Source organism: Prinia subflava, chromosome 7 (assembly GCF_021018805.1).
Source record: "Prinia subflava isolate CZ2003 ecotype Zambia chromosome 7, Cam_Psub_1.2, whole genome shotgun sequence".
NCBI classification, from domain to species: domain Eukaryota; kingdom Metazoa; phylum Chordata; class Aves; order Passeriformes; family Cisticolidae; genus Prinia; species Prinia subflava.
Genome location: NC_086253.1, coordinates 22,801,729 through 22,821,268, shown reverse-complemented (window position 1 = coordinate 22,821,268; position 19,540 = coordinate 22,801,729). Strand labels below are relative to the sequence as shown.

At 41.1% G+C, this 19,540-nt stretch overlaps 2 protein-coding genes across 5 annotated transcripts in view; one reads left to right on the top strand and one right to left on the bottom strand.

Annotated features, from left to right (window-relative positions):
- Window positions 1–6,343, top strand: part of PDS5A (PDS5 cohesin associated factor A) — a 76,483-nt gene extending 70,140 nt beyond the window's left edge. The window contains exons 31-34 of one of the 2 annotated variants that reach the window (XM_063401809.1): window positions 494–599; window positions 3,045–3,397; window positions 4,424–4,571; window positions 5,143–6,343. In XM_063401809.1, the coding sequence (XP_063257879.1) occupies window positions 494–599; window positions 3,045–3,397; window positions 4,424–4,571; window positions 5,143–5,178 (643 nt within the window). In that variant the 3' untranslated portion in view covers window positions 5,179–6,343. The remainder of the gene's footprint in view (window positions 1–493; window positions 600–3,044; window positions 3,398–4,423; window positions 4,572–5,142) is intronic. The other variant, XM_063401807.1, reaches the window with a different exon arrangement.
- Window positions 6,344–12,929: 6,586 nt separating this feature from the next.
- The window catches only part of UBE2K (ubiquitin conjugating enzyme E2 K), a 44,325-nt gene continuing 37,714 nt past the window's right edge, over window positions 12,930–19,540 (bottom strand). For all 3 annotated transcript variants that reach the window (XM_063401799.1, XM_063401800.1, XM_063401801.1), the window contains one exon: window positions 12,930–19,224. In XM_063401799.1, the coding sequence (XP_063257869.1) occupies window positions 19,150–19,224 (75 nt within the window). In that variant the 3' untranslated portion in view covers window positions 12,930–19,149. The remainder of the gene's footprint in view (window positions 19,225–19,540) is intronic.

The following is a 19,540-nucleotide window of genomic DNA, read 5'->3' as shown; positions in this document are numbered from 1 at the left end:
AGCAGAGAAAGTCAACTCTAGTTGCTGCATTTCTTAAGGGAAGTGTAACAGTGTTCAGAATTTGTTCTGTAAGTGTCCATGATATAAGTTGTAATAATCTTGTTTTTTTCTTTTTTTTGTCCTTTTCTGTGAAATTGGGGCATTATTGGTGTTTATTATTCTTCACTGCATTTTCTAGTATTGGCTCTTTCTATCTGGAAAAAGAGCACAACTTATTTTAGAGCTCTGGTCTTTAAGTTTCCAAAAGGCATTATACGGTGGTGTGTCTGTGGTAAAGGATTTGGCTCAATGACCAGCCAATTACTTTCAGACCTTTACCAGTTCTGGGAAAGAAAATACAAGTGTTTTCTGGCAAATTCAATTATTTTTAAATTAATCTAGCCTATTGCATTGATTCCCCCCTGCCCCCTTTTTTTTAATCCCCAGTAATTCCAAACATTTTTCTTCTTTTCTGTGTATTTTTGTTTTATTATATCTTCTATGATGCTCCCAGGGAACAAAGTTCAGATATATCAGAAACTGGAGTCAGTGAAAATGATGAAAATCCTGTGAGGATTATTTCAGTCACACCAGCAAAGACAGAACCTGTGAAAAACAAGGTAATGTCTAGGGATTTTATGGACTGCATGTCTGTAATAAGCTTGACATTGGGGGTGTTTTCAGCACACATCATTGCAGGTGGTCTCTGAGGAACTGGTAACATCCAGTTTAATTTCATATAGTTCTGTCAGTTTCCTAGCCTAACAGAAGACAGAGTAATTTATAGCACTCATTTGAATGGATTCATTCTTCTTTTCTAAAATTCAAATTTATTCCCATGTTTATTCTGCCTTTCCCAATAAAAGTAACAGTGAGCCTGGGATTCAGAGTGAAAGTTCGCCCCTGTAGTTGCTTTAATTGAAAATACTGCCAAGAAAATGTCAAATGGTCCTACAGGATGAAATAAACATCTAACTTTTGAATTTTTTCACAACTATAATCTTAATTAAACTATTAAAAATATATTGTAAGGTTCACCCCCCTTTCATTAAAGAGAGAACACCATGTGTAAATCATAATGATTTTTTTAACTTATAAAACATACAATAGCATGAATTTTAGCACAGTTGAGTCCTGCAGCTGGGATAGATTAAACTCAAGCAGCTGTACAGCGTGCTGGGATCTGCCTGGCTGGAGTGCCTGTTGGCTGGGAGGGCCTGGGGGACCATCCCCAGTGGATAACCAACAGAGCATGAGCTGGCTGTGTGCCTTGGCTGCAGTGAGGGCAGCAAGCTGAGGATGTCCTGAGCAGTCAGCAGACAGAGAGATGTGGTTATTCCACCACATTTGGCATCCATTAGGCCATACCTGGAATACTGTGTCCTCCCCAGTTTGATGCAGATAATGAAAAACTGGAGAGAGCCTTGCAGGGGCTACCAAGATAATTAAGGCATGGAGAAGTTGTTGTGTGAAGAAAGGGTTTGAGGTGTTGGGTTCGTTCAGCTTAGAGAAGAGAAGCCTTGGAGAGGATCAATCAGTCTTGCAATATCTAAAAAGTATTTATGGAAAAGATGGATGGAAGGAAGTATTCTCAAGGCTGCTTTCTGGAAGGACAAAAGGTTACTGGAAGAAGTTACTTCCATGGAAATTCTGTCTGGATGCAAGCAGGGAAAAATATACAAAAAAAGAGTCTACATTCTTGAGAAATTTAAACACTGGAACAGACTGTCCAGAAGAGGTTGATTATCAGTGTTCATGGCTTGACCTGTCAAGGCCCTGGATAACCACTGAGGCCCCACTGTCAATGGGTTTGACAAGATGATTTTCGAAGATCACTTCCAACATAGCTGATTGTGATTTAAAATAGTGTTGTAATAATGTAGGGATACATAGATATTTTAGGCTTTTTAAGAAGTTACACATCTGCTTAATGTCTTTTTATTAGATGAAGTCAGAGTAATAAGCAGGTGTTTTGTATTTGTATCATCACATAGAAGAGTTAGACAAAGCACATATAAAGTAAATCTTAAAAAATGCTTTCTAGGTCCTTGAAGTTGAAATTTTAGAGAATCTGTAAAGTTCATATGAATAACAATTGTAAGTGTCTTACTATGAAGCTGCTGGAACAGTAGTGAAGATTACAGAGATTGCCTGACTCATTTGAACACATAAGAAATAATAATAGAATATTTAACAAAAAATGTCCTTGGTTCAGATACAGCACTTAGGACAGTGATATTGGTTTGTTTGAAATTGCTAAGTCATCCCTGCCATACTTCTTCAGTATCCTTTTCTGTACCCCTTCTCAACTGGTTTGGAAGTCAGTGTTCAAATGCAGGCTTGGCATCCAGTTTGCTTCCTCTTTGATTCCATGTGAATGCTGCTCTGTGTAGAGAAGTGCATTGCTAACCCTTTTTGTTTCACACATACAGACACCTCTTCATGGAATTTAATCACTTCATTACCTTGTTCAGTGTGTTGAGAGAAATGTGCATGTAGGCCATACTATTCAGACATAACAAAGAATTAACAAACACAGCAAGTTTCATTTTTGGTGTGATCTCACTATTTTATTCCCTACAAGTCTTGGGTTTTTCTTTACTGACACTTAGGTCTTTAGTAAACTGCACCTTTACTGAATGTTGGTCTCAAAATTTGTATATATGGAAGTAAATAGTAAACAGTGCTGTATCGGAGTAATGCCTTTGCTCCTCGGTTTTCTCCTGTCTTTTAACAAAGAGACAGTAGAAGGAGCTTGTCCTGAAAAACCATCATGAGAGGAGCTCATAAAGATAATTGTTCTCACTGTAATCTCTCCCTCACACCACTACAAGATACTTGGGTGCAGATACTAATATTACACACAGCGTAGAAAATATTTTTGCAAGGATAAGGTCCAAAATCCCATTTAGTAAAACTTATTCCTAGGTCTAAGACCATGTGATGTGTTTCCATAACAATACCTACAATTTTAAAAACTCATATTTCTGTTGGAGGGAGGTAACAATTTGAGTTTGCCTTTGGGAATCTTTTTTTTCTTCACATTCATGATTTTTATTTTCTAGGAGATGAATTCTGATCAGACAACACAAGGAAATAGCACCGAACGTGGGAAAAAAAGAACAGCAACAGCATCTGGAGCAGAGAATATTCATCAAAAAACAGAAGAAAAAAGCGTAGAAGAAACAGGCCCATCGCTGGCAGCAAAAACCAGAAGAGGGCGACCAACCAAACCGGAACCTCAGGGTACCACTGCAAAAAATGAGGAAACAAACAAACCCCCTGTCAGGGGGAGGAAGAGGGCAGCAGCCAACCAAGAGAGTCCAGGGAGTTTAGAGGCAGGTAATGCCAAAGCACCAAAACAGCAAGACACGGCAAAAAAGCCAGCAGCAGCACAGAGACAGATTGATCTACAGAGGTAAAAATAAATAACAAAATACATTGAGGGGGGTGGTCCTTTCCTGTCTCAAGTCAGACCCTGAATGTACAATTATAACAGACCTAGCATAGTTAAGAGCACAGCTAAACCACAGCAGATGCCATGGTCCACCATATGTTGCACTGAGTTCTAGTTTTCAAAGAACCTGGGCATCTGGAATTGGAGAAATTGATTTGTTTGGTCAGAACAGGCTAAACTTAACCTTTTTGCATGAAATATTGTTTTAATGCATTGTGGTTCCCCTTCCTAGCACTGCTGTGTAAAGGAACATGGAGTTGATGGTGTTTCAGTGCATTCATTAATGCCAGGCACACAGACTTTTGGCTACTTTGCTCTGCTTCCCTTCATTGATAGCAAAGGCTTGGAAACTCACTGTCTTTAATGCACAGGAAAATCTGTTATTCCAAGTATAACTATTTTCTGATATTTTGGGTCTGTGCTTGTTTTAATATTAGCAGTACTGTAATGGCTATTTTAAGTAACTGAAAACTTACATTGGGGACTTTGTAAACTAGAAAACAGCTTTTGGATGATAATCTGGGCTACTTCAGTGTTTAAATGTGTTGACTTGGTTTGCAATACAAGCAGTTCATAATGTGCATAAACATGAGAGGTTTGTTTTGCTGGACCTGGTGCATAATTAATGCAGAAGTGTCCAAAGTGGTAGAGCAATCAGGTCTGCAAACCAGTGTGCTCTAAGAAATCACAAATTAATCTAAAGGAAGAGAGATTTGTAAAGTTGAAGATACCTTGAACAAAAACAGTTTTACCTTTTCTCAGAGTAAGCCCTATACACCAGTAAAATGTTCTGTCAGTCAAGAGTGTAATATTTGTGTACTGCCTTGCAATGCTTGTTTAATATGTCAACTTTCTTCAAGTCTTCAAAACAAATTGCACTATCCATAGCCTTTAATAAGCTACTGTATCAGATAACATCTTTAAAATGTGTAATATCTGAGTGTTTCTTGGACAAAATACCAAAACATTGTTAACGTTTTTCTGAAGCCAGGTGCTTGGAAGTGATGGAGATTCACTGTTGGAGATAGACTCAAGTTCAGAATACTCTCAAAATGCAATGGATCTTTTTAAGGCCTGTGGGAGCAGCCAGGAAGATACTGAGGATACAGGGATAGCAGAGGGAGGCTTCCTTAAGGTGTAGCAGGCATCTTATATAGGACAATTCTCTGTTTTTGCTTCTTTATTTTAGTTTATACAGTAAGAAATCAAAGAAATTTGTGTGTAAGAAAAGCTCTGTCTAATAGTTTTTTTGCTTTTAAGTAGACATGTACAAGTTACTGTAAATACTTGGAAAACATTTGAAGTAGTGCCTATTCTGAAGTAAAATGGGCTATTTTTATAAACCATGGTAATTACAGTTAATTAGATCAAGTTACTGTTCTTAATCTCTGATTCCAGTGAAAGCAGTGGATAACTGTTTATATTTATGCTGAAAAAACATGACTTGGCTTTGGAATTGTGAAATGCACAAGTCAAGTTGTGTAGTTTCAAGTTTATCAGGAAGTTGTGCTGTACAATAAGAAAATTCAGTTGTATTCAATTAATTATGTAATTATTAGGAAGATACAAGATGGAGTTGGAAGAATCACAGTATAAAGAGTGTAAAAGCTAAAATGTAAACAATATTTGGTAGGATTTTGATTCAGAATCACTTGTAATTTCCATGTCCTTACAATTAACTTCATTTCTTTTCTCCTCTCATAAAGGTAAAAAGAAAACTTGCTCGAAAAGGGAGGAAATGAAGGCCAAATAAAGGCATGCTCCAAGCTTCTGCAAAAACTAGGATTCAGAATTTCCTGTACAGGAACTGAAATTACTTCAAAACACACAGCTTTCAGCTCTGAAACCAGAAGGAAAACTATGCTTCCCTTTCACATGAAATTAATCCTTCTCAATGGAAATGTAAAGCAGAAACTCTTGAGAAAGAGGCTAAAAGCATCTGTACTTATTTCCCCAGAGACTTTTTTTATGAAAAGTCAATAATTAAGCAAATTGCTTAACACTTGGTTCCAGTTCCTGCATTCTGGAGTTTAAAAGTGTATTTACACCATTAACTTTCATGCTGCATTTTTTTTTAAAGAAAGTCAGACAAGGTCCTTACACTGACATTGAAAATTCATGATCCTAGAGCCAGGTATTCCTATGTTTCACAGAAAAGGTAAAAGTCTACTGAATGGATTTTAAACAAGACTAGAGGAGAAAAAAAAACCACAAAAATTTTTTTTGCTTTACTTTTGGAGACTGTTTTATGTATAATTCTTTCTGCCTGCCTACTTTTCTGCAAAAATAAGATGTACAGATTTCAGTTCCCTGCTATGAAAAGTCATGTGGTGGCAATTTTATAAATGTTGCTTTCTGATTTTTATCAGAGTGGGAAAGTAATCACTTAAAATTATTATTAATTCGCAAGTAGACATTTCATTTTTTAATTTTCCCTCCATTTTAGTTTAATATAATTTGCAATAAATGTACATATTGATGTTTGTTTTATAAAAACATATATCACTTTTAAGTGTTTTTACTCCTGCGGTTCTGTTGGAATATTCTAAATTTTAAAGGAGTAAAGACAGTCCAGCATTTGATTTTATAATGTTTGTCACCAGATTTTTATTATTGATGTAAAGAAAAAAAAAATCAGTTTTTAAAAATAGTTGGACTTTGGCAGCTTTGTAAGGAAAGTTGGAAATGTTTAGGATTGCTCTCAATTTTAAGCATTGTGCTGATTGGAAGTAAGTCTGTTTTGCATTTTGTGTTCCTGTCCAGGCTCATTTTTTAATGTTTATTTTAGAAGATTGTTGCATCAATATTATGTTTCCTGGCATTGTTCAGCATAGATACAGTGTACACTTTTATGTACACATGATCATATTTAAGTTTGTTGCATAAAATAAACGCTTCTAGGTGTCACATGGTGGTCTTTTTTTAATTTTTTTTTCCTTTCACAGAAAACTGAAACGCTGTATGTGTACATGGGCTTGGACATTCACAGAAGTACTGCACAGAGCGAAGGAGCTGTAATGCAGGCAGTTAGGTAGTTAAAAAGTTAAGTTTTTTTAGGTGAAGTTACAATGCTTTATCTTGTGAAGGGGGTTGGGTTGGTCTGCAGAGTGACAGTGAAGAGTTTGCTTTGCTTCCCACTGCCTCAGTTCCCCATTTCTCTTCTGTGTGAATTGTTTTGAAATCCCTGGATTCATATAGAAGAGCTGGATGCTGGTGGCATTAGTCAGGGATTGCTTGTGCTCCTAAAATGGGTAGGGTGCAGGTGGGTGCTGTTCAACATGACTTAAGTCTCTCTTAGGAAGTGTGCAGCTTCTGTACCAGGAAATCAGGCTTTGTGCACAAAGCAGTGTGTGCAGCCCCCCTTCTAAAGCAACCTGCAGTGCTCTGATTTGAAATGCTTTTGACAGAGAGGAGATTTTAATATTATTTGATTACACATCTACCAGGGGTTTGATTTCTAAAACTGAAATAATTTCACAAGGTGGGTTTACTGATTGTCGTGCAGTTTCTTTTCAGTGCTCTAGTCAAATACTTCCCTCTCAAAAAAGTTTGAGTATTTTGGTTTAAATTTATTTTAAAATGTTATAGTTCAAAGTTTTCTGGTGCTGCCTGAAAAAGAAACTTGCTTTTTCTTAGACATGAGTTCTGATGCCTAGTGTTGTGGCTTTAACAATGATCTAAAATCTAGACTTGACAAATCTTGCAAGTAATTCAGATTTATTTCCAAAAGCTGTGGTTTTTATGAAGTGGATAATTATTGGATTTTTTTCCTTTTTATCTTTTTGGGGTAGTTTTTAGTTTAGTTTTTAGTTACAATGTCATGTTACTCAATAATCATAGAATTATATGGATTAGAAGAGCTTTCTGGAGGTTCACAGCCATGCTCAGAGCATGGTTTTCACTTGTCTTTCTCCAGATGGAATTATGTTGGTTTTTTCTGGCCTTCTTTTTAATGTGGATGTTTGAGTTACTTCCATATGTTGTTTATCAGTAGAGTCAGTTGGTACATTCATGTAGCAAATTAAGCTGAGCGTAATTGTCTGAGCCAAAATGCAGCTTACAAGAACTAGCAGAAAGGTGCTCCCCAGTGACAATCTCCAAAGCTGGGTGGGCAGCTCTGTGTCACTGCTGCACCCAGGCCAGGGGCCCAGAGCAGTGACAGCACCCAGGGGGCAGCTGGAGAGCCAGGGCAGAGAGCACAGACACAACTGAGGCATTGCCAGTGCTGCTGAGGCCTTCAGGTCTGTTAAAGAGCAATGAGCAGAAAACCCCAGAACTGAAGGCAAAGTATTTCAAAGAAAAGGGGGGCTGGGATGGGGTAGGGTGTGTGTGCTTGGCCATGTATCAGTTTTCAAATATTGTACGTAAGAGTAGGGATTGTCCCATTATAGTAAGGAAACTGATGGTCAGAGTTCTTCACTTGTTAATGTGCAATTAATAGGAAACCTAATAAAACCCAATCTTTATGGCTTTTTAGCAGTGTAGGGTTTAAAGGTGCTGAGGTTTCACATTTAGTTACATAGTTAGAGCTAAGTTCTTATCGTCTTTTAAGTTCTCATCTTCATAAAAGTCTGGCTGTGTTTCTTAGCAGACATATATTTATTTCTGTTTCTTTCTGTCTTCTGATGCCTGGACAGCATGGCTTTCATCACAGTAAGACAAGAAAGCTGTTCTGAGAACATACTTTGTAATGTGCTAAATTAAACCTCTACCACTCAACAAAACTAAATCTGAATAGTTGTTTTGCATAAAAAAATAATGTTGTCTAGAGCAATCTTAAACAGGAGAAATAACATGCACTACAAACCTTGTCTGCACATACTGACAAGCCCTGTAAGTTTTAAAACTGATAAATAACAAAATGTTATCTAAAATGTGTTTCCAGCTCTTAGATGCTTAGCTCACATTGTTGGACCAACTTCAGCATCAGACTGGCTCTTGAATGTCAAGTTAACTGATGGGGCTGTAGCAGCTGAACTGTTTCCTCTAAAGAAAGATTTGGGATCACCAAACATTTGCAATACACAGGAAACGTGCTTCTTAAAGAAATCATCCATGTGAATCCTAGTTCTCTTGCCTTTGTGTTTCATTATTGTCTTTATCAGCAGTAATAGTTCTGTTTGTGCCTGAAAATCAAATCAGTGCTCAGGGAAATAGCTCAAACTAAGAAATTGGGCCATGAAGTCTGCTTGCCAGCCTGGCTGCAGGTGCACAGAGCTGATAACCAAGTATTAGTCACAGAGTGGCTGCTCCCAGCCCAGGGCACTGTATCTGAGTGCAGGAACAGATTTGCACAGGGAGCAGCAAGGTGTTAAAAAGCGGGGAGCAAAGTCCTGTACAGCAGCATTTTGTGTGTCCCTTGAAGGCTTCCCCTGCTTGAGTTTCTGACAGGAGGGAATCATCATGCTGATGAGTACCCCGGGTATTCAGATGGCCAGAAGGAAGCTCAAACAATACTATAAAATACTCTTAAACTTCAAAGACCAACAGTAACTTCCATTCCTTAAGAGGTTTTAATCCACACATTCTGTGGATTGATTTGCTTCAGTTCCTCAAAGACAGAAAACAAGACAGGACTTCCCCAGAAGCAGAACTTGGAAGTGGTTGCTGACAACCTGTCTCTTCCTAGCTGCACAGCCCGAGTCAGGAGAGTGGATCCAGGATGTTCTTTTATTTCTTGTTTCTAAATGAGAGACCAAAGCTGGTGAATGACCCAGTAGTCCCATCAGAGATTCCTTAGCACTAAGTCAGTGTGGTGGCCCACAGGATGACTACACAAATCACTCCCTAGCGTACTTCAGATTCAGAATGGGAACATCTCTGACTCTTGGGAGCTTCCCAGCCTTATTTTTTGCCAGTCTGACAGGAGATGAGCAAGTTTTTGGCCCATGCACCTGCTTGTAAAGAGATGAGTGGGAGCACGGCCAGAGGCTCGTTGCAGTTCCACCTCCTGCCCACCCAGGCCGAAGAGGCCGAAGGCGCAGCCACGCGCACTCCACAGGTGGGAGCAGCTCTGCAGCCCAACCCAGTGGGCATCACACGTGCTGGAAGATGCTGGGAGCATGTTCCTCAGAGCCCTGCTGTCACAGCAGGCAAAGGACAGTCATCCTTGGAAAAAACCCTGCTGTTCATCTGTTGGAAAGACCTTTCTGACTTGCAGCAGAGCATCTTCTCTCTGCCTAGGGAAGGTCCTGACACTTTCATCAGGACTGTTGGCTGGGTGTTGCAAGCCAGCTGGAGGAAGTTAAGCTGGTGGTGACCCCTTCACTTTGGCAAGAAATGACGAAGGAGCCATTCAACTTTGAAGCTGGTGGAGTCATCACCAACTGTGCAGCTCTATCCATGGTCAGCAGAACCGAGACCTCCATGGGTAATGCAAGGGGTGGTGCAGTTGAGTCTTGTGTTGCTTGGTAAGGAGGGACAGCCATGAGGAGACATGTGCTTTTCACTGGGAGCACAGAGGTTATCCAAGCCAATTTGTAACTCACTTAGCTCATGCTGGCAGCCGTGTATTCTCAGCAATGTGCCAGCTCAGGCAAAAAGCCTGACCAAATTGCTCTGGAACACTGAGCATTCTGCTACAGCCCTGCCAGCCACAGGAGCTCAGATGTGTGTTCATAACACTGAAGCTGGCATGCTCCAGAACAAGAAATACATGTTCTGCTTCTTAGTTCAGGCATTTAATTCTCTCATTGCCCTGGAAGCAGGAATTGATGTGTTGACTCTGCTGCACCAAAGGTTTTAGAAGTAATGGAAGGTGGTTATGGCTGTTTCTGTGATGTTGGGTCTGATGGCTGTAAAGCAAGTGGGGAGTCACGCTGTGCCCTACGTACTGTCCCCAAACTAGAAACAAGCTGAGTTTGTGCCGATTGCAGAGGTCTGAGCCATCAGTCTCCTCTCTGGAGGTTTAGGTGCTGTCTCCAGAGCACATGCAGGGTGCCCTGCACTGCTCTCTGCTGCCCACACATAAACTCTTCTCTGCCTCCTGTAAAGTCAGGAGAGACTGTCACTGCCCACATAATTCAGGCCATCACCTGCTTCCATCCCTGAGTGTTCCCTGGAAAGGAGAGAGTAATCTGTAATCTGGATTAATTGTTCTGGTGGTAGCAGCAACCACTGTTCATCCTTTCTCATGCTGTTACACCAGGACAGGATTCAGGCTGGGATACAGGCAAGGAAGCTGCTCTGCACAGCCGGTGTGTGAGCATGACAAAATAGCTTGGTGCCTTTCCCTAATGCCCTTTCCAGTTCCCTTTTCTCAGCCTTGTAGTACATTGCTGCCCAGCTGTTCTTCAAGGCCCTCTTTGCTGTACCCATCCATACCTGCACATGGTGTCTTCTGCATTACCTTCTCACTTTAATCTACATGGGCTTAGCTTTGAGCATAAAAGAAGAAAGCAGACTCTGCCTCGATCCATTTCTGAGGCTTTGTGGGGGGCCTGCATGTCACAGTTCATCAGGCTCTGCTTTAGTAACGAGCTTCTAACGTCTGGTTTTCCACAAGGACACCATCTTCAGCGCTGGCATCCTCCATCCTCCCTCGGTCAGCTCCTGGTTCCTGCTGTTACCACTCCCTTTGTCAGGAGGGTTGTTACCCACAGTGTACCTGCTGTGCAGGCTCTGCCTCATGGAACCTGTACCCATGTGAGAGTCAGTCACCTCTGGGGCTGCCTCTGTCAATCTGTACTAAAGGGCCAAATCTCGTGTTTTAGGAAAGTTTTCTGGTCATCTGGACTATTGCAAGACATGACAGGAGATCCAGCATCCCCCCCATGCAGAAATAGGGTGTATTTTTAATCCTTTCTGGTTTCCACACACGTAGGAAACACCAAACCCTCACAGACACACAGAAGATCATGGTGGCATTCACGGCAGTCTTGGTGTGTTTGTCCAAGAGGTGGATGTGGTTGGGTCTCTGGCTCTCCAAGTTCAGATACCTTCCTGGTGAGATCATCCTTCAGAATGTATCAATGAGTATCAAATACCTAAACAGGAGATTGTAAACAAGTAGAGCCAGAGGTACATCCCTAGGGAAAAGAATGGAAATTGAAAACTTTTCCTACTTCCAGGGCAAGCTTTTTCCCAACCAACTAACACCAACCTGAGATCACGTCCCCTTGCTATGACTGGTCACAGCAAACACCCATCACTGCATCCACTCTCTTGATTCATCACGCCCCAGACTGGCCGTAGGCTTCTGCTCCCTGGAGCTTTTCCTGTACCTGTGGAGAGGGGGACAGGCCCCACCAGTGCTGTGGCACCACTTCTTCCCCTGCCTCACTCCATCTCCTTACACGCTTTCTCCAAGTGTGTCACATCTGATCAACACTGTTTTCCCATGTAACCACTGTGTATTTGGTGCTGTTTGGCCATTTTTGAGGGCACCTCTGTTCCCAGAGCTACAGTCAGAGGCACAAGGGCCTTCTGTTAAATTTACTAAAACAGATTTGCCAACTTCCTTGGATCTCAAGAGCTCAAGTCCAGTTTTTATTTGGTCACTCTTCAGCCTTAAAATGGTAATGAGTTTCTCCTCTGGTAGACACTTACCCTGCTGTGTCCAAGCCCCTTCCTGCTGCCCCATGGGGGCTGCACCACGTGCCAGGGGTGCGGAGCAGGGTTCCTGCTCTAAGCATTTCCCTTGCATGCATTCTTTCATGAGGGTGGTTTTGGAAGCTGCCCAAAGCAGTTGGCCAAGATGATAGCAGATTGTGCATCACCTAGCTGCTCTCTTTCAAAACATACCTTTAAGCCAAAATATAGGTTGTTTCTTCCCTTGGGTTGATAGTGGTTTTTTTAACCTTTTTGCTATTACGGGGGCTGTGTAATTTCACACTTGCAGAGTGTGGCCCCTTTTGTGTCTATTTGCTTCTTTTGCAGTCCCATGGAACAGACTCAGGCCCCCTGAGTACACAATCTCTTGTGTGAACAGCTGGCTTGCTGTGTGGACCAAAATCCATCTTGGTGCATAACTGGCTCCTATTTTGGGGGGCTATAACCAGCAGAATGTTCCTCCTTCAAGAAAGCACCCTCCTACGCCCCTCTGCACCTGGGCAGCAGGTAGAAGTTACAACCATGGGGACAGGCAGCTTTGCCCTGATACAGTCATGTGGCTCAGCTGCGGGGAACTTCCCAAACCTCCTCTCAGGGTCAGCTTTGACTATTCACAATCATCATGTTTTTAAACTGCCCCTTGTGAAGTTTTGCAAAAGACAAAGGGGAGACCATGGCACTGTCCCTCTCCCTGCCCACTACAGGAGCAGGGGGCCACAGGCCCCTGCCCTGCACCATTTGCAAGCAAAGGCAGCTCTCCGTGGGGGACTCGGGGTGCTAAAGGGGCCTGGTGGCTCAGGTATCATCAGCACAAAACAGATTCTCCCCCACCTCCCCCTCCCCCCTGTATTTTCCTCACCAGCCCAGCTTATAACCCCTATTTTATACCAGGCTGTCATAAACCCACCTAGAGAATACATGTATTTCAACACAAAGCAGCCACTAAGTGAAGCAATGTAATTTATTTGACATTATGCCAGACACGGGTGCTCCAGATCCAGACTTGACCTTAAAAACAATTTAAAATCCTGGATTTGCTGTATTGGAGGTATCAGTTACCCATCTGAGAGCCAAATGTGTCAGTATTACAGCCACTGAAACAGAAAACTACGTACAGGACGAGTCAAGCTAGCAAGCACCATCAGTCCATTTCAGCTGTGAACTCGCTTCCAGTTTTGGGATGCTGGAAGAAATGACAAGGCTGCTGGACAACTTCACAAGTATTTCAGAATAAAGCAGCTCTCAATTACTCATGTCAGTGTCTAACTACACAAACTGGGGAAATTGGGCTTTTTTTTTTTTACTCTGAATTAATGTCAGGCTAAGACCTGCAGGAGAGAGGCTGGGGAGTGAGTGCTCCCTCTCCTTCACCCCTCTTCAAGAATGAGGTACCACAATACGACACAGCTCCTGATGACAGCAGAATTAAACAAAAAACCCAAACATCTTACACCATGAAACAGTGCAGCACTAGCTCAGCTGGCAGAGCCTGCCCAGAAACTTGCCCAAGGACAAAGACACACCTGAAGCTGGGATGCAGATCTGAACACAGTATCACAACCAGCCCCCACAGCACACTCGCTGCTTGTTGCTTCAGCTGTGCAGCCGCTCTCTTCAAATTGCTCTACTCCATTTAACAAACATTGACAAATGCCAAAAGAGTGAAGGTTGTAGTGGTAGTAAATCCACAGTCATCATCCCTCCTAGATTCTTCTGGAGCTGAGCAGCAGGGCAGAGCCATTTGCCACCAGGCTGTCACCTCTCTGTGCACAAACCAACTGCAGTTTGAGGTACAGTTTAAAATGTACAGATGACATGAACGTAAGTGGTGCAGGGAAATCCAGAGAGCTTTTCCTCTGTGGTACTGGCTTTGTTTCTTCAGATGCAGCCTTTGAAAGGAGACAAGAGGTGGTGCAGGATGGTCAGGCAATCACACGAGGCAGTCCTACTTGAAATATTACACAACTTCTATTTACACAATTTTCTTCTTCAAAAATTTTTAATGTGCACCATGAAAATGATCGTCCCTTTCTCTCTTGTTACTGACATGGAGGCAGTAGACCCTGTAATCTTACAACAATCTGAATTTCCAGAAATAAAATGAAAACTGTTTTCAGGGAAACATGCATTTATTGTTAAGCATTCCCAGTGAAAAATCAACATCTTTTAAAGTGAGTGTTTATTTAAAAATCGTTTGTGTACAAAAGTGTTTCTGTAGTTTTTATTTTCAAGACAAAAACCACTGATGCTGCATTCCAGCCTCCCCACCCCTGTTCCGCCTCCACAGGAAGTCTGGTGCTCAGGAACCAACCTCCTGCAGTACTTATAGGTAAATATTGATTTACTAGAAAAGTCAGGATTTAGGATGGAAAAGGTAAGTGAAAAGCAGGGCTCTTCAGCAGTTGACATCAGCATTCCTGTGACGGCAGCCTTCCTCAGACCCTGCAGCAGAGCAGCAGCAGCTGCTGCGGATCGTACACCACGCAAGCACAGCACTGTCACAGCACCTGTCCTCATCTGCCCAGCCGTGACCTGACCTCACCGTGTCCACCAAGGGCTCAGCACCACAAGCCAGCCTGGAGCCAGTCTGATGCCTACAAAGCAGCTAACAGCACAGACTGAACAGCACAGCACAGCACAGGGCAAATGGTTCACAGGGGTTTGTCCAGGGAGAACAAATCCAAAGCCACGTTGCTGCCAACAGAGCACTGCAGCTGGAACAACCGAGCCAGAAGCCAAATGCGTTGACAACAGTTGGTCTTGTGGGTCTGATGATGAATCAGCTGATGACACAAACACCACAAGCAGGAAGAGCTACCTACATCATTCACAGACAGGTTTGGAACAGATCAGAAAACTAGCAAGAAAGAAGTGATTGCCCCTTTGCCTAGCCCTAGGAGAAAGCTGTGCCTGGAAAACAAGGATGGTAACACTGAAAATGTCTGTTTGGTCTTCCCAGAAGAGGCTTTAGGCACCCACAAGCACCTTGACTTTTGTTCTTTAGTTCCATGATGCAACAGATGCTGATGAGATGCACTTTCGCTATCTCTTGTTGAGCCAGCTGCTCATCAAAACCATACCAAAGTAAGCACCTGGTCACTAATCAGTGCCCCCACTCAACAGCTCCATCAACAAAACAGAACAGGAGAGGACACATTTTCTCATTGCCTCTGCTCATCAGCATTTCAGTAAAACCAATTTATTTGCTAAAAAAATTAACATTTCCTACTTCAGGTAAGCCTCCAAGTCTAAGCCAGCTTTTGGTGGTGTTTCAGAAGGGAACAAGGGACATGCACAGTTGACTTCCCCTATGCTAAAAATGGAACTTCCTGACACAGTGCATGACCAATGCAGTAAAACAAGAACTCTTGCTTGAATCTGTTTTGATTTCCCCCCACTCCCCTTCTCCCTTCCCAAATGACATAAGCAATCCACAAGCTCTGAAGTGCCTAGTCTGAGTCACAGCTGTTAGGCTTAAATTTGCATAGTTTAAATGTTTCTGTTACCCACACCATCTAATGCAGATTTGGTGTTACAAGGTAAGATTCTTTCTGGCTATTTAATTCCTCCTTTCAGACAACAACAAAAAAGTTTCTATATTCCTCATGTCAGTATTCCAGTACTAATTTACATGGAAAACAGTTGAATACAGTGGTAATTAGGAAAAAACTAAGACATATTCATACACCAGTAGTACCTAATTGCTCATAAATACTACCGAACCAATTATAGTCAAGGCCCCATGTACTCTGTTGCAAGCTTTAAACAAAATAATACAAAAAAGGGCTGGAGTATGCAGAATGCACTAAATGATGCATCTTTCCAGGATACTTTCCTAAGGTTTTTTGTCTCCAAAATGCACCAATTTGTCACACTGAGAACACAGTTTGTTCACAGAAAGAATGGGAGGAAGCTGTGAATTTGGCAAGGGAATGGAATACAGTCACGGCTTTTGGTACTCATGGAAAATGGAGGCTTTTGGCAACAGGAAAGGGCATTTCTCTACCTCTGAACAAAGCTGTAACTTTGCTCTTGGAGGAATTGGGTAAGATAGGATAAACCACTCTGCTGGATGCACATTAAACGTTCAGCAGTGAAATCCAATAGATGCTCTGGTAATCCCTACGTGTTATTACCAATACCTTGCTTAGAAAAATGGGGCCATTTAGACTTCAAAATGACTGTTTCAAGCCATCTTCTGGCACAATAGAGGAAGACAATGCATGATATATTTGTACTTAGCCTCTGTACCCATGTTTCATGTTCTTGTTGCAAGGAGTGGCAAATGTGCAGCCCGAGTCCTGAGCTGGAGTGGGCTGCACGGCAACTCCACGTCAGTGAATGCACAGGGCCCTGAATATAGCGATGTTCAGTGATACAGAAAACAGAGCTACCATTTGTATGTACAATGGCTCACAATGATAAGCTGAACACTAACAGCAAAATTCCTAGGGCTCAGCCCCAGCTGGAGTTAAACTAACCTTGTACAACATTATCCCTATATTCAACTCTGATAATTACCAAGAATACAAAAACATTCCTTATAAAGGAGTCACATGTCAAAATTCAGAGGGAATTCAGACCAAAGATGTCTCTGTAATGCTGGGTCATGTTGCCTTCCCAGCTCACTTCTTGAGAAGCCTCCTGCCAGCACCTGAGCTAGCACTAAGCTAGCAAGCACATGGATGGAGGGCAGGATCCAGAATCCAACATTTATACATAAGGGGGAAGGGGAAGACAAATGTTTTGCACTAGAGAAGAAAATGAGGTAACTTTATGAGAGAAGTAAAACTTAACAGGGCATTCTTTCAGAGGTGCCTGTGCTCACCTCAGAACCTCTTTTCCCCCTCTCCCCCTTTCCCTGGCTTCCTTCATCCCTTTACATACTGTTGGAGAAGCCTGCTGTTCTTGGGAGACTGGTCTTATCAAAGACACGTTCAGAAGCCCGTTACTGAGAAGTTTTATGTCCCGACAATGATTTCCGAGTTCTTTCTTTTGATAAATAGCAGCGAAGAACAAGGGAAAGTAGTCAGCAATTTATATTTACCACCAGGGTAAAAAAAAAAAAAGGTGTTGATCTAATCAAGAAGTTCCTAGCCTGTATAACAGAAAAGACAGCAACTTGGGATTAACACAAGTAGCATTTTGCCAGTTTCCTACCGTCCCTGGTTTTCACTTAGCAAACCAGCTGAACAGTAGCAGCTTCTTGTTAAAAAAATAAATAAATATAAGGAAAGTCAAAACAACTCATTTCCTTTGGCATCATTGCAAATGATTTACACTAACTCAAGAAAACCCAAGAAAACTGATCACTGACTACACCTTAAAAAGCAGTAAGTATAAAGACTAAGCAAATGCATTTAGTATTGCACTGATATGAGTTCAAAGTATTTACTGCCTGTGCCCTGCTTTAAGTTTGGACACATCAGACAGAGCAGTACAGGGAACATCCCAGAACTAGCCAGGTTTTGACAGCACTGCTTTCTGCTTTTGTTCCCTTAGTACTATGCTCCAGGTATTTAAGAGATACCATAATGTTCCTGATTTCATCTAGTATGAGTTATAAACAGACCATGAAGTGCAAAACCATTTCAATTTGTACTTCACAGCTCTAGAAAAACCCCAAGCAGGCACATATTTCCCCACCCCATTAATCCACAGCCTAGGAGAAAAAAAAAAAAAAAAAGACAGAACAAAACAGAAGAGTCATAGAAAAGATGATTGATACAGTACTCCATTATCCAAAATCCCCACTCCCTAGTCTCAGGATTTCTCTGAACTTTCTTGTCAGATATACTCTCAAAAGTTAGCATCATATTCACAAAGACATTACAGCTCTCTTTAAATAGATGTACTAGTGTTTGAAGTTGCAAGACTAATAATTTTCAAGCTTTTGCACTCAGGATGAAATGTCATTTTAATACAAATAAAAAGACTGACTGTATGTACAAGCCAAGGTAAGATTTCAGTTCTCATTTATCAGAAACATCAATCCAAAAAAAAGCTAATTTGAGAACACACTTCTACTTCTATGTGCATTTGAAGTATGTACAGTAAAAACACCAACACAGCCTCCATGTGTTAACCAGAGAAAAATGCAAGCAAGGATGAATTTTAAAGTACCTGGTAAGCAATCCTTAAACTGAAGCCCAAAATAAAGCTAGAAAACTGCTGCAAAAAACAGCTGATTGCATCATATCAAGTACTCAAAAAAAATTTTTCATTCTCAGTACACTGGAGAATCAGCTTTGTCCTCCTTCAAACCCTGTGAAATCATATTATCCAGAGTGTACTGAAGAACACTTTACAGCTATTCAAGATAATAAAAAGGGAAATGAAACCAGTTCCATCTTTTTGTGCTGTATCGAGGCATACTTCTTACATGATTGTGTAGAAAATATGATGGATGAAAATCACTACCGATAATTCAAAATATATATTTTTAAAGGGGACCCTAGACTACTGCAGTGGCACACATAATACCCACAGATGATGAAACATAATCAACAGTATGATGTAAGGGAGGGGAGAATCAGGTTTCCCAATTAATAAGCTAGAAAGAAAATGGTTCTGAATAGGTCACCATTTGGAACTTTGGGTAAGTCTTGAAAGTCTGTCAGGAAAAAGGTTACAAAAGCAATTGAGTATTTCAATGGTGCTCTCTTCAGCAACCCTACCTAATATGTCTATTAAGTACAAGCATGCAAATATAGGTCAATCCACAGGCACATAGGATCCATGTTAAAAACAGTAAGATAACTGTGATGAGTGGCACCAACAATTTTGATGACTAACACTCAAAATGTTGCTTTCTGAATTACTAAGTCAAAATCCTGAAGCAAGTTCCTGCTAGTCTTTGTCACACTGCTAAACACTAAAGTAGGCATTGTTTTCCCCCATTATCTTAGCTGAGCTCAAAGAATTTTTACAATATTTAGTAAGAAAAAAAAATTAAAGTATTTCCCCTTTTTAAATTTACACAGACGTTTAATTAGCTTTATTTACAGAGCGCTTTTTTCAGTCTCCAATAGTGCCTAGATAGCATCATCAGGCAAGAGTGCCAGTTTTGAAAGAGAATCTATATAGAATCCTAGGAATAACAGATGGTGATGCTCCTCCAGAAGGGGCAAGCTGGACTACAGAAGCAGCTCTCTCTATATGGCTCAGTTACTCAGGAGTAATTCTGTTGCAGTCTCTACATCCCATGATTTTGAAGACAAGGCCACTATTACTGCATTCTGCAATGACAAAACAAAAGCAATAATATTTTCAGTGTGTCAACCTGCAGCTCCAGGAAGTGGAATGAAAAGCTCACAGAAAATCAAAACACATTAGTTTACCATTTCTTAAATCCCAACTAGTAATTGATAGAAAAATTGTTTTAAAAAGGCAGGGGTAGCTCACAAGATTTATCTGTAACACAGTATTTTAAAACTCCAATTCTTAAAAATAATTAGCAAAATAGCATAATTAGACCTACACAATGTCATAGAAGTAGAGAATCTACTTTAGTAGTTTCTGATGATACTGATGACTCCCTGTATTTATACACAT